At 43.6% G+C, this 14,750-nt stretch overlaps 2 protein-coding genes across 10 annotated transcripts in view; one reads left to right on the plus strand and one right to left on the minus strand.

Moving 5' to 3' along the window:
• The window catches only part of LOC120958060 (leupaxin), a 74,580-nt gene extending 66,730 nt beyond the window's left edge, over nucleotides 1-7,850 (plus strand). For 8 of the 9 annotated variants that reach the window (XM_040380614.2, XM_040380611.2, XM_040380615.2 and 5 more), the window contains 3 exons: nucleotides 354-767; nucleotides 840-1,070; nucleotides 6,368-7,850. In XM_040380614.2, coding sequence (XP_040236548.2) covers nucleotides 354-767; nucleotides 840-1,070; nucleotides 6,368-6,634 — 912 coding nt within the window. In that variant the 3' untranslated portion in view covers nucleotides 6,635-7,850. Of the gene's footprint in view, nucleotides 1-353; nucleotides 768-839; nucleotides 1,071-1,239; nucleotides 2,710-6,367 lie in introns of those variants that run through there. The other variant, XM_040380616.2, reaches the window with a different exon arrangement.
• Nucleotides 7,851-9,029: 1,179 nt separating this feature from the next.
• Nucleotides 9,030-11,097, minus strand: LOC120957529 (uncharacterized). Its single transcript, XM_040379777.2, has 2 exons — nucleotides 10,263-11,097; nucleotides 9,030-10,197 (listed from the first exon to the last, which is right to left on the minus strand). Exons 1-2 carry the CDS (start codon nucleotides 10,677-10,679, stop codon nucleotides 9,778-9,780), a joined length of 837 nt encoding a protein of 278 aa, XP_040235711.2. The 5' UTR covers nucleotides 10,680-11,097; the 3' UTR covers nucleotides 9,030-9,777.
• Between the last annotated feature and the right edge of the window lie 3,653 nt (nucleotides 11,098-14,750).

Genomic DNA, 14,750 nt, shown 5'->3' on the forward strand with positions numbered 1-14,750 from the left:
GCGTCAGTGTCTGTGTGTGTGTGTTTTGTGGGAGGTTGTGGGGTGCAAAAACACTACCCTTCATTGCACCACCACACCACACCCCTATTTGCCTCCCCGTTCACACAGGGGTGGCAATAGTAGCAGATCGTACCCCGACGGGCGGCACACTGCTCAGTTCGCATTGAGACCGCATCGCGGCAACAACCCAAACGCTACGCCCCGAACGTCATCTAGTCCGTTTTTTCGTTCTTGAACAGGAAGGTTCGTTTGGATCTTCCCGAAGCGCGTCTTAATTTTCTCGCTCGCTCGCTCTGTTTTTGAAGGTAATTGTGCGCCAAGTTTTTAATAAATACTTTTCTTTTGCTTTACAGATCAGCGCCGGCACGTCGCACCAGCACCAATCGGTGACGGACTACGCGAAGCCAAACCAGGGCACCTCGCACTACCAGAGCACGCTGACGACGGTCTCGACCACCGAGCATCTGCCGCCGGCCTCGTCCGATCAGCTCGATTCTATGCTCGGCAACCTGACCGCCGACATGAGCCGCCAGGGTGTGAACACGACGCAGAAGGGCTGCTGCAACGCGTGCGACAAACCGATCGTCGGGCAGGTGATAACGGCCCTCGGCAAAACGTGGCACCCGGAGCACTTTACCTGCAACCACTGCAACCAGGAGCTGGGCACGCGGAACTTCTTCGAGCGCGACGGCAACCCGTACTGCGAGCCGGACTATCACAACCTGTTCAGCCCCCGGTGCGCCTACTGCAATGGGCCGATTCTCGATGTACGTGCACTCCCCTTTGTTTGTGGAACACTTTTGCTTTATTTCTTCGAGTTTGGTTGTCTCTCGTTTCAGAAATGTGTCACAGCGCTCGAGAAAACGTGGCACACGGAGCACTTCTTCTGCGCCCAGTGCGGCCAGCAGTTCGGCGAGGACGGGTTCCACGAGCGCGACGGCAAGCCGTACTGCCGCAACGACTACTTCGACATGTTCGCGCCGAAGTGCAACGGGTGCAACCGGGCCATCATGGAGAACTACATCTCCGCCCTGAACAGCCAGTGGCATCCGGACTGTTTCGTGTGCCGGGTAAGTTGCGTGTGCCGGTGTGGTGGTGGACCTTTGCTGCTTTCTCTTTCAGCTTTCTGTTTTCTATTTCTCCGAAGGACGAAAGGGGGTTGGGTTCTATCGGGGCGGGATGGGGTGGGAATGGGAAGCAGTAGGAAGAGTGTGGATCAGTAATCAACTTTCGTTATAGGACTGCTCGAAACCGGTCACCGGCAAGTCGTTCTACGCGATGGAAGGCAAACCCGTCTGTCCCGGCTGTGTCGGCGCTGACGAGGACGAGTAAAATAAGCAATCATCGGCAGCAAAGTAGTAGCATCGAATGTGCCGCGGTGGTGTGATGTGGTGTCAAGAGTCGCGATTGATGCCCAAAACGGATCAGCTTTTGCGAGGGAGTGCGGGGGCAGTGTTGTGGCAGCGAGGATGCAACTTATCAATGGAGCGGCCAGCAGCCGAAATGATGCAATATCCGGTTATAAGAAGTGTGCTGGTCCCGAGACGGGGGTGGGTGATGATGATCCGGTGATGATTGGCATCATCCGAGGTTAAAAATAGCCTTCCCTCTCCGCTCCCTGATTAGTGTGCTCCGAGCTCCATCACAGCACAGCACCATCAACTGCTCCTGCGTGCGTGCTTTCGACGCGCGCGGTAAATCAATCGACCAACGCCGCCACTTTCGTCTCACCCTCTCGTCTCTCACACACTCGACCACCGAATCCGTCCGTTCTGCGATGCTGAAAAAACACAAGATGACCTACATCTGCGGGGTTTTTTTTTAATACACAAAACGCACACGCCTCAATTTTCACCACGTCCCCTCCCCCCCTCATGCTCCCGTTTTGCACGGCACAACAAGTTCGGAAACTATTTTCAGCCGACATTCTCGATGCGTGAACGCGCGCGCGAAATGGAATAGTGTCACGGCACAAACACCCAGCGAGATCATCCCCCTCCCCAATCATCGTTCCCCAATTCTCTGTGCAATGGAGGTCATCATTCTAGCATCTCCGCCTTTCCCATTTGTCCCCCCCTTGTTAATGTTGTTTTTCTTACCTAAGCAAGTCCTTACGGCATGACCCACCCCGTACACAAGACATGTAAGGTGGCGCCCGCGTAGAGACAGAATGACGCCCAGCGCCGACCAGCGTTGTGATGCACACTTTTTGGACGATCCCACACATACACACCTTTTTTTGGACGATCGAAAGAAAAACAATGACCCCCCGCGGGCCATACACTTACCACCTTACTTTAGGTACTTTAGCTTTTGGCATAATAACATGCACCCCCCAAAATGCGGCTTTTTCTGTTTAGGAATTGTACTGGACTGTACTCGGCCACAAATTTGCATCACCTTATCACTTTACCCGACCGACCCTTTTGAATCTAATATATTGTTATAAATGTATATTGTAAATAAAGAGCGATTAAACAAGACGATAAATAAACAAAAAACAAAACAAAAAAAAACAAACAAAAAACAAAACAAAACACACACTATTTTAAAGAGAGACATTCGTGCACTCGCTCCACGTTTTTGCGCGTGTTACCGTGCGTCCTTGAGACACGTGGTGCTGCTGCGTACGTATGCTTGTGTGTGCGCACCCACACGATGCGTAGGATTGCACCTTTTTACGCATTTTTGGTTTTGTTTTTTTGTTTTTTTCTTCTGTTTTTGTTAGTCACCCATGGGCGACGGATGACCTCATCCCTGGGTGACGTCATGGACCTGCCCCTAGACACTGGACCCATACTGTGGCTGGCTAGCGTGCTGCCGCACAAGCTCTACGAGCCACCAGACGTCTCCATTTCCACACGCCATGTTTCGCTGTGGGGGTTTTGTTTATTCTTTTTTTCAACCCCGACCCTTTGGAGAATGGAAAAAGACATAGTGGAGAATCCACACAACCGGACCATGACCGTGTCACGCTCTCATCCCCCCATACACGGTGTGATATTCCAGACGAGAATGACGCAATACAGGGACCGACGATCAGCACGGAACAGGGTGAGGGTGAACTAATTATTATGAGCTGTTGAATGATGCGATGAGAGGCGGTTGTGGTGGTGGTGGTGGTGGTGATGCTCACACCGATTAAAAACAAATTGCTCAAACTGTGAGTAAGGCGGGTAAGCCGCCTGATCGTCATCTTCTGCTCCAAAAAATAAGGAAGGTTTATTTTTGGGGCGGCCGAATGATTGATGGCGCTTCGGTCAAGTTGGTGTCATTTTGTCGGTACTTTTACTAGCTATTGCTATTTTCGAGGGGTACGACTATCTTGCCGATGATTCTACAGTTCCCATGAACCTAAAAACGATAGAGCTGGTGCAGAATAGTGTGACATCATTGCAACTAACTGTTGCCCCTTCGAATGCGCATGTATATTGTCGACAGCGATAGCGCACTAGACTCCCCGACACTTCGGTGTGAGATGGTCGATTGTTATCAATCATTACATGAACTACATAGCTACACACATACCTGCTTCTTCCAGTGTGATGATTGCTCAGACTCGTTGCCCGTTGAAGAAGAACGTTGCTTTTTTCCTTTGGCTCTTTTTCACACCTCCACGGAATGATGAGTGGAATGTGAGTTAATTTGCAAGTAGTAACGAACACCTTCTCGCACGCCAAACGTTTGTTGTTTCAATCGTACACGTTTTGGTGTTTGCACTGTTGGCGGTTTGCTTGGTTACTTACGGTTAAGCGTCATGATACGTGTATTGATCAAACAATACACAATGCAAAGAAGACTCAATATTCCAACCTGCCAGAAGGTTGCAGGATAATTGGAAAGGTGTTATGGTTTAGAAATCATGATTAATTTTGTTCTGATTGATCCTAAAGCACATGGAATCATCCCTAAATGTTGTATGTTGACGCCAATATCCTTTGAATGTTTATTCTTTACACTCAGAAAACGTATGGCAAATCTAAACGAATACCACAAGTGCTCTCGTCTAACAGTACCAACACACACATTCTTCAAAACGTTCAAAAAACTCCAATTCAAAGAAAAAACAACAAACGTTGTGCCCTTCAAGCCGAAACTACTTTCGCTTGAGGTGTGTTCTACGCGCCAGGGAAATATGGATAATTTTCCGATTGAACTCACAGCTAGTTGGCAACGGTCAATAGAAAACGCAAAGCAAAAAACAAGTCAAACCAATGTCCAAGCGGGAGTAGTACCGAGTCCTAAAAATACCAACCCGCCAGTTTGTAGCAGTTGCCGCAAGGAAGTCCACCCAGGCCATCCGCACGATTTTGCGATCACTTTGAAGCAAAAGATCCTCGTGTTGACAACTTCCGACTTTTGAAGTGTGGCCAACGGAGTGTGGTGAAGATTGGAACGAGCAACGACAACACAGCACACGACACAAACCAGATTTCGGGCCGGAACACTGTTGTGATCTCGGTGGACGGGGGGAAAGGTGGAGACACAAAACCCCCGACCTTCCAATCCCCCGCCACACACACCGCACGATCGATCGTATTAGAGCGTAAATGAAACTGATGGCAGATTGCCCGCGGCTCTTTGGGCAGATGAATGGGCGTGGAAAAGGAGTGTGTGTGTGTGTGTGTTTTAGAGGAAATAATACAAAAAAAAACACCTTTCCCAATTGACTGTGGGTGGGTGTTTGTGGTGGAGAAGCTATAAATAAGTCGGACCCATACGCCTGCTAGAAATTCACATGTAAAGTGCCCCTGCCAAACTGTACCCAAAGCATCTCTTTCCTGTGTTCAGCGCGTCTCATCGTAGTGCAGCTTAAAACATTTATCATTTGCAAGCATTTGACACGTACATGTAGAGGACAGTTTCATCTCTCTACATTGGTGGATGCTTGGCTTTGGAAGATGAAGGGTCAAAATCAGATTAACTTGATGTCATGCTGAGTGGAGGAGCGATCCTTGATTGGAAGGTCAAGTTTGATTTAGGGAAATTGAGATGGAAATTCGCGTGTCTTTCATTAACCTAATACATCGGGGACACGCGTATCAGTGCTTTTTTTATTCAATAGGAACGGTCCAAAAAGGTCCTATTTCTTTATTTAGGTACTTTAATATGAAAGGAAGTTTTTGATAGAGAGTTGGACGAGTTTGGACAAATCAATGCCCGAATACGTTCTTAGAATTACACCTGTTGCTTTAGATATGATGACTTGGTTAGTGTCTTTTTAATTTACTCATTGATGATGGATGCTGTGGGCACTACTAAACATGCTTTGTTCCTTTCTTCAATATATTGGTATAGAAAGATGTTCCACCTGTGATTCGTGCATAAATTCATAACATGACGATTTTCATGCGCCGAGACTCAGTTGCGAGATCTCTCGTCGTGAGGTATAAATTGCGAATTTGATTAAAAAGTATTAAATATTGAGATTTAATTTATTAAAATGCACACACAAAACTTTGCATTAACTCGATCCCTAAACGTATACCGTCAGTTTGATGAGGTCAACAACACTGTATGCGATTGCCAATGAATCGGAAATCGCGGTGTTGCAAGAACCTACTATACTCCATCGCTCCTCCTTGCTCTTTTAGACTCGCACTCGCTTTTGCTGGATGTTGGAATAGTTGTGACCCTATAGCTGAACGTATAGAGGTCTCAAATCGTGCAAATCCGTAGAGCTGTGGTCACCCGTTTCGCACATCACTAGCCACCACCTGCATGTTACACAGTGTGTTAAGGGTAAATTAAGCTTCTCATCTGCATTAATCCACCGGAATGCATCATTTCACGATAATTTAGACCTGTGGTTGCATAGTGTTGCAACAAAGTAACGGGCGCAACTTGTAATTCAACTTCTGCCAACGATTAGAACGGTCAATTGGGAACAGATTACAATTTTCGGTAGAATGAAGATCGGTCATTAATAGTAACTCTTGACGAGGACACACAAAAACGTGCCAGTATGATGTTTGAATGTATTATAAACGAAATATTTGTAATTTTTTATATTATCACTCGATTAATTGGACTGGTTACAGCGGTTCTTAATCTGATGCTGGGTCTATGAATGTCTGGGAATGATCACAATTACATTCATACCGATCGTGGGGCTGATCGTAAACCCAAACGGCGCACATTTAACGGCGATCATTCTGATTTCTTAATATTTATTGATTGATTTATTTATTACCACCGATTATATGCGTAGTGAGCATTTCCGCATTTATGTTATACCCTTTATTATCGGTAATATGTGCATATTGTATGAATATATCTATTGTTTTACAATAAACTCTCCACCAACAACATCGTTATATTCTCCTACTAATTCATGCTTTACCATCTTTCTCACCCACTTTTCCAGGATTGCCGCGAACCGTTCCACGGCGGTTCATTCTTCGACCACGAAGGGCTACCGTACTGCGAGACGCACTATCACGCGAAGCGTGGATCGCTCTGTGCCGGCTGCTCGAAACCCATCACTGGCCGCTGCATTACCGCCATGTTTAAGAAATTCCACCCGGAGCATTTCGTGTGCGCGTTCTGCCTGAAGCAGCTAAACAAGGGCACGTTCAAGGAGCAGAACGATAAACCTTACTGCCACCAGTGCTTCGATAAGCTGTTCGGCTAGAGGGATGATTTAGCGGGTCGGTTGTGGTCGTCTTCCCTTCTTCTTTAAAGAACCATTATTACTGAAGGGAGTGTGGGGGGGGGGGGATCCTTTATGATAGGGGACATTTTGGGGCGTTACCGATTGTCACAGCAACAGAGTTTTCATGTCACGTCTCCCTGTTTTTTTACTGCGTAACGTCACATCGTTAACACATCTAAATTTAAGCTTAAAAATGATTTTTTTTATTATCTTTAACTTAGAAGATGTTTTTTACGGTCAATTCTACATACACGATGTGTCCCACAAACCGTTCTAAAATCGATCTAACTCTAAGTGCGTCAATTAATAATTAGCAAGGTTACTGCTATGCGTGCATGCAGTTTGAAGATGGGAAGAGATTCCCTCTCCATTGCCCAAGATCCCTCTCACTCTACCCCACGAGCACACGGGACAACACATCCAATCGGAGTGGAGAACGGCTCTAGACGTATTAGTAGAGTGTATTGTGTGTTTTATGATGAGAAGAAGCTTACAAACATGTGTTGAAGTTGAAAACTAACCGCGCGAAACGATAATTATGAATTCACACGTAAACCCGGGACTGTTCACCCCCTGTTCGTTGTTCTCCTTAACAAAACTAAAAGGCTGCACTCATCGACTAGTGATGTAGTCCCCACAACCGTACGAAAGTATCCTATCCGTACGACGAGTAGCAACGAGAGAAGTTTAATGATTTGCTGGCAAAAAAAGAAGCAGTCAATGATATATATATATACCAGCAGAAGCGATAACTTATGTAGCTGTAGCTAGCAATGTGGAGCAAAGTAAGTAAAAAATCGTATTTTACTATTTAACCCTGTTTTTGGCTCGCGTGAGCTCCCAGCCTGCGGAGAAAGAGAGAGAGTGTATCTTATATTTGTGTTACGAAAACAAAATTCGCGTTACAAAGTTTTCTTCTAACCCCGATTCTATCGTTATACAAAAACCAACTAGCCATTATAGTGGGAATTCCAGCATGTAGTAAAAATAGTCAACGATTTTCCTCTGAAAATGATACACAAGTGAACACACACTACACTAAACCCTTGCCATTTTTTTGTCGCACAACCTTTGGTAGAAAGGAAGGAACATGCGGAATGAAAAAAACCGTTTGAACTAAATCATCCTGTAACACATGCCAATAATAATAGTAATAAACGAAACCAACGTTGAACTTTCTGTTCACATAATTGAATAGGCAGCATATGTCCCCAGCATCGGTTTGGATTTTAAGGCGAATACTGTCCGAAAATGATCAATTTGAGTGAAATTAAATTAACAACAATCGAAAATAATTTAAAACCCCCTTAAAACATACAATTAAGGCGAAATTTTCAAAGCGGGAATGTAATCAAGTGTAGATCGACAGGAACTGAAAAGCTTCGTAAGATCAGGGGTATGTAACCTACATCACTTCAAACACTCGTCTAGTAAGCATCTGCCCTTCGAAGCCAACGATTCCGTTGATCCATAATCAGTACGATGACGGGCGTTAGTGAGCAGTCGGCATTGGCGTAAGGGTACCGCTGCAACATGAAGATCGCGTAATCCTGCTGTGATCTACAAATAGTTGTTGTACAATACCGCGCATTACCATCATCTGATAGACACCAAGAAGCAAGAAACGAGCTTCAAACTACCTTAGCATATTCGATGGGAATGGCTCCCAAACTACCTTAGCATATTCGAGTACTGATAGAAGATCCGACTGAAGATCCTAGGTCATACGAGGTACAAATCCGTGGTATTAATTATAACGACATGGTCATGGACATGGGCTTAGTATCCTGTACACCACCGAACTCCCTCATATGTTAGAGACGTTCGATACAGTCGCAAACAATATTGCTTTAGTGCAGGGTGTCGAAAGGTCTGCTATTCTCTTGCATTTTATGACTTTTTTTTTCGGGCTTTTTCCCGACCGTTCGGAATGTAACATTGAGCTAAAAGAGCATAATTATGGATCATTTTTCGATCAATTTCTACAACTTCTAGTCTTGTTCAAAAAATATTAAATTTATTAATTTATCAGTCATTTTTTACTGACAGACTGCGATCTTGTCTGGAGATTTCTACATAAAATGAATCAGTGTCCGAACGCTCAGCCATGTCTCGCAGTCGTATATAGATTTAAAGAGATCATTTCTGGAATGTATTAATCTCTATCTCTAACGCAGCTGACACTCTAGTGTTCACGACCTGTCCGTAACCCTCAAAATTTAACCGAAGACATTGAAATGAGGGCAAAATTGAACAAAACCTGGCCGTGAACGCGATCATTCCAAGTTCAGATCACTATTATGAGAGAGACCCTCTGTTGTCGGTTGAGATGAGAGTTTTGCTTATCGACAGGTAGAGTGAGTAGTGCAGTGAGTTCAGTTTAGTTGCCCCATTTATTTCGTTTTTTATTTCACAATATTGAATCGTGACGAAAGAGTCCATATAATCCTTTGACAGACAGACACAATATTGGATTTACTTTCTTCTATTTTACGCGAAGCTGATCCTGGATATGGGCATGACGTGGACGTTATTCTGTCAACACGAGCTCAATCTGGCCATCGCGTTGTTTCCCATGCCCATAGTCCCGGAAACGACTTTCTCTCATCGGTCGAAGCGATCCGATCACGATCGCGATCACTTCCCGGCACTCACGGCTTGTCACCTGCGCAGGTGCTACATACAGAGAGTGTGCGTGAGTGGTGCTGGCTACGTTTTTTTATTCCAACAGAGTGGCAATGAGTGCTTTCCATCTCGCCATTGAGTAACTTGAACTTGTGGCGTTTAAATAATTTACTCAAAAATAACGCAACAGAAAGGTAAAGTACAGAGCGAGGAATTATGTGGATGATTTATTAATTAATGTATATAATAATGCATGATTTGAAACGTTTTATGTCTCGAACGTTCTGCTCACAAAAAACCAATGCTAAAGTAGCAGTCAGAGACAAAAAAAAGACGAAATTGAAAGAACATAGAACAGCTACGAGGAACGATGATGCTAAGTGACGAACGATCGATAATAGTGAAGTGTAAGTGAGCAATAGTTCTAACTGAATTCATGTATGAGATTTTAAATGTTGGAAAATTGAAAGCTTAAACACTACTAATAATGGACCACACTAAGTTCCCCCGGCTCCACTGCCACTAGCTGTACCACCAGCTGCAGCTGTCGCATCATGCATGCGCGGTACCTCATCATAATCCATCTTAACGCATGCCATCTTATTGCGCGGCTCCACATGCTTTAGCACTTGCACGATATTGCTGAAGTTGTTCCACGATTCTCCGGCAGCGACGGGGCCCAACACGGATTGCGAATTGTTTTGCACAAAGTGGAAAGTAACCGGTGTCGGACGCAGATAGTCGCTCAGCACCGGTTCCGGGTCTTTATTGTCCTTAAAGCTGTAACGGCTTTTGGTGTCTGGGCATTGTCTCTGATGACTGGCCATTGGCGGTATGAGCACCATATCGTTGACCGTACACGGTAGTACAGTCCTAAACACAATCTTACCCTGCCGAGGGTTGAGGCAATTCTTGACCTAAAAGAAAGAACAGTGTACAAGTCAACAGTTCCGCGAGTTTTTGGGTGGTAATTGGCGCTTACCAGCTCTCCTTCAAGGTTACTGCGCGTGGCTACCTGGTACATGCTAGTGAACTGCGCCGGTTGCTTCTTCATGATCGGCTCAACCTGTTTGACTAGACCGAGCATTGTTGCCAGTTCCGGTCGCATGTACTTGGTAGCGCCGCCCAATGTGGAGATGGTGCCTGTTGCTGTTCCGAACTCTGCTCCTAACCCTGCAACAGTTGCAACGGATGGTGTAACCGATGGCGGTTGCGGTTGTAATTCCGGTTGGGCAGATGATGACGGTGGTACAGTTGGTTCCGCGATTGATTTCGACGAGGTTTCGCACACATTTTCCCCAAAGTATTGTATCAATTCTCTCGTAGCACTTTGCGTAGCGGGGTTCAATAGCCTGTTGTTGATATAAAACTTTCGTTTTACAGCCTTATTTCTCCCCATTTTTAGCTTTTCGGTTCGGATGCGCGTGTCGGTACTATTGGCGTCGTGGTTTTTGACAGCCAATTGCCGATTGTCAACCAGAGTTGCACTGTTGTAAGGTTCTGCAGCGTCAAAAGCGCGCGAATGTTTCAATCGCACTTTACGTTATATGGCGGGGCGCCACGGAGGTGACAAAATGTTGAAAAAAAAATTCAACTTTGTCAAAACTGCTTGTCAACTCGTATCTCGTGTGATTTTAATGATACATCGATCTGGTCATCTCAAGAAAATTGTTAACTGGTCCATACATTTGAAAGGAAAAGCATGTATGCCTCTAGCAATAATGATTGTTGGAATGTTTAGGCCCGTGTCTGTGCTCCATCGGATGCGTTTTTATCGGAAGGCCTGTCAAAATTTTATATGAAATTTGACAGATAACGTCGGACGTGCGATTTCGTCGTACGACGGAATCAAAAATGTTTGATTTCGTCGGACGCCGCATCCGATTTTATCTGTCAAACTAAATGTGTGGTGTTTTGTAGGAACAATCTCAACTTAATGTTTCATAATCGTTAGATTATTAAAATCATCCAAATAATCGCAATATTATACGAAAAAGCACGTGCGATAAAATCGCATGCGATGGAGCACAGACACAGGCCTTAATCAGTTTTCAAGGGCTTTCTGCTGTCAAATGGCATCCAAGTCAGCCAAATCGATTTTGACAAATATTTGACCTCGTTTCTACACAGACCTTGCATGGTCCTATAGGAATCTAAAAATCTATCATCTATACGAGACCTATAGGAATCTAAAAATCCTGATAAGGTTTGATCATCCCAAGCCCTGCAGCTACCTTCACTTTCATTAATACCTTCCACAGCTCCCAGTATGGTAATTTCTTTCATCTGCACAATCCCCATTTACCAAAACCCTCGTTCCGTTCAGTTTTTATTGGATTTTTTTAGTTTGTTTTATTTTGTCTACTTAAAAAATTATACTTTTACAATAATAGTTGCTCGAATGTTGCCTTTTTAATGCCGCACGCCACACAACCGCGCCCGTATCGCCCACACGCACGTGTAATCTCATAGATTCATCCATTGATCGAGTGTGTTTTCTTGTTTTGCTTTCAACTTTACTGCCTTCTTTACTTCTGTTTCTCTCTGCGTTATTGTGGTGTGCTGGCATAATTGTTGTCATTTTACAATTGTGTCCTTTGTGGTTGTAATGTTGATTTGTTTTGTTTTGTTTCGTTCGTTCGGCACTGTTTCATTCTTTTTTCATTGCTTTTTTTTTCAACATTCTTCAATTATTTTATAGTACTGTTAGAATGGTGAAAAGTGTTTTCCGTTTACGTTTGTTAGTGTTTCTTTAGTGCTCTTCTCGTAACCTTTTTTTTCTTTTAATAGAATTTCATTGCACTTTGGTCGACTTCTGGTTCGAGTTTGCTCGAGCTACGTACGGGCGACGGTAATTTGGAACTCGTTTTTCGACCTATTAAAACCACACCTTTGCCTAATGCTTTCGACCAACATTCGGCCACACACGCTCACTAGCGGGCCACGATTGTTGAACAGGGAAGGTGTAAAGGGTAAATAAAGGAATGGTACCCATGCCCCAACAACCAACCACTCTCTAAGTTGGGATCGACATTCATTAAAACAGTACTTTGGCCAATCCAATCTATACAACCGCAGGGCACGGCGCGATCGCACCGTTGTAAGCAATGATGCAAGTTTGCTTGCAAGTGTTGTTTTCGCTTGCTCATAAACAATGACTTTTGGTCGACAAAAACTTCATGAACGCTTCGCTCATCGCTTTTTAGTTTTTTTTTCCGTTTGAAAGTTTAAATTGCTCAACAATTAATCAAACAAATGGGTGAAATGCGCGGCAACCGGTTTACACTAACGCCCTCTGCACTTAACTAACGTGTGATCTCCAGAGGTGTGATCCCAGCAGCAACGGTTAGGTCTCTCCAGTAAAGAGACTTTCGTATTTTGTCGTCGCTCTTGGTAGGATGACTAATCGACTTAACCAGTTTAGCCCGACTTAACCAAGAAAACCGTCACCGACTTTCGATCTACAAGTTCCGAGACGTTTTGTGAAAGTTTTACAACGATAAAATCATACAGAGCTTAGTATTTGTTAGTACGGGGTTTCTGCTTTCTGCTGCAAAAGTTACCATTTCACTATATCCTACAGTTTGAAACTCTCTTTCATTTCCTGTGTGTTCTTTCTGGTTCTGGCATTTTTTTGTTTTGTTTTCCACTATTTTTTGCGTGGTGAAATTTAAAGTTTTTTGTTTTGTTTTTCGATTTCGAATCGGTTTGCCCTTTTTATTCGTTTTGTTTTTTTTGTTTTGTCTAATTTAACGCACTTTCCCTCTTTACGATGAAGTCAGCCCACTTTCACTACCGGCGATGCTTAGTGCTCGTTCAGTTTGCTTCCTCTTCTTTTTAGTTTCGATGCAACTTCTTGCTACTTGTCTTCTTTTTTTTTAATCTTCGTAACTCCTCCGCTCTCACTTTACTAAAGGGTTATCAAGTTTTTAATTCAACATTCAACATTATATCCATAGTAGTGTTTTCTTTTCCAGTGTGTTTTATTCGTATTGTTTTTGTGTTTTGTTATTTTCTTTTTTGTGTTTGTGTGTTTGTTCGTTTTTTCTCTTCTTCTGTTTTTTTTAATCTTTTATTACATATCTTTTGTATTTTTCTGTTCAGTTTTGCAATTTTACGTTAATCTACTCATTATAATCAACCAGTTTTGTGTTTCTCCTTTCTTCCGTTCCGTTTTCTATGATTTATCCCATCTACAGAAGAGGGTCCCACTACCAAATTTAGTGTACTTGTTTTTTTTTTTGTTTTGTAGGTTTCTAGCTCCGTTTTCTACTCCTTTTCCTCCCTCCATAGGTCGTAATACTTTCAACAGTACCCCGTCGTTGGGGAAACCATTAAAAAATGGGAGGTTTGGGGTGGAAATCTTTATATTTTATTCATTTCATCTATAGGTGTTACAAATGTGGAAGAAGAATTCTTGTTCGAATTGTTTTTTTTTTTGTTGCGAGCGCCCATTATTATTACACAACTCGGCACTGGCAAACATCGTTTGGATTTATGGTTTTCCTACTCACACACACACGCACACCCTTACTGCTTACTAATTGCACATCATCCGGCCACACCTACTAACTTCCAAATTACGTTCGCTCGCTCAAAGATCTTACTCTATCTTACCACCCATCATCATACCTATCATCGCTTTACTCTTGTGGTTGGACATTTGGTTTGGAACGGAATAGAATGAGATATGCATGAAACTAAGCGTTGTCATTTGTGGGTTTCGAGGGTTGAGATTATTAGGGCGAGATTCACTCATCTAGAAAACGAAAACGAAAACACAAAATGTTATTAAACATTCTCACTGCGCAAACCCGAGTTTGGGGCCGCTTGACTTTAAAGTTGTTCTTACTGGCTGGACAACGAATAACACTCAATATGCTTAGAGTTACGTGTTCTTGGGTACAGAAACTTACTGTCCCTGTCAATGTACACTTACAGGGTTTTCCAGGGGTTCTCATAGTTGTTTGACAATTCCTTAACTCTTTCTTACGGGAAGTGTACTTCATATGATGGAAATTGGACTCTATAGCACCTCTTGTTGGACAAATCTAATAGGAATTTCCAAGGAGGCTGTGCAAAAAGGGTGCCATAGAGTCCAATTTCCATCATATGAAGTTTACTTCCCATAAGAAAGAGTCACTAATGTGCCCCACAACTATGAGAACTCCGGCGTAAATCCGGTAAATCCGGTATGTAAATTAGACAACCGACTGGGCACATCGATCAATCTTAAGAATTAGCAAAGAAAGGAATGGAAACGACTTCTGGATGGATGGAATGCGGTGGATCACCACGTGTGGGATCCCGTTCTTTTAGCCAGTTGCTGTCCAGTTTTGCCACACACACACACACACACTATTCAGCGTTCTTTTTCACTTGTGTGTAGCATTTACTTCTATTTACAACATTGCACTCAAAATAAGGAACAAATGTATAATTGAAAGATCATATTCCTTCCTTTCTTAAA

The sequence above is a fragment of the Anopheles coluzzii genome, chromosome 3 (assembly GCF_943734685.1).
Source record: "Anopheles coluzzii chromosome 3, AcolN3, whole genome shotgun sequence".
In the NCBI taxonomy this organism is placed as follows: domain Eukaryota; kingdom Metazoa; phylum Arthropoda; class Insecta; order Diptera; family Culicidae; genus Anopheles; species Anopheles coluzzii.

Coding starts and splice junctions, on each gene's coding strand:
- LOC120957529 (XM_040379777.2), bottom strand. CDS start 10,679: ATGGGGAGAAATAAGGCTGTAAAACGAAAGTTTTATATCAACAACAGG. Junction 10,198..10,262: donor GTAACCTTGAAGGAGAGCTG/GTAAGCGCCAAT, acceptor TCTTTCTTTTAG/GTCAAGAATTGCCTCAACCC.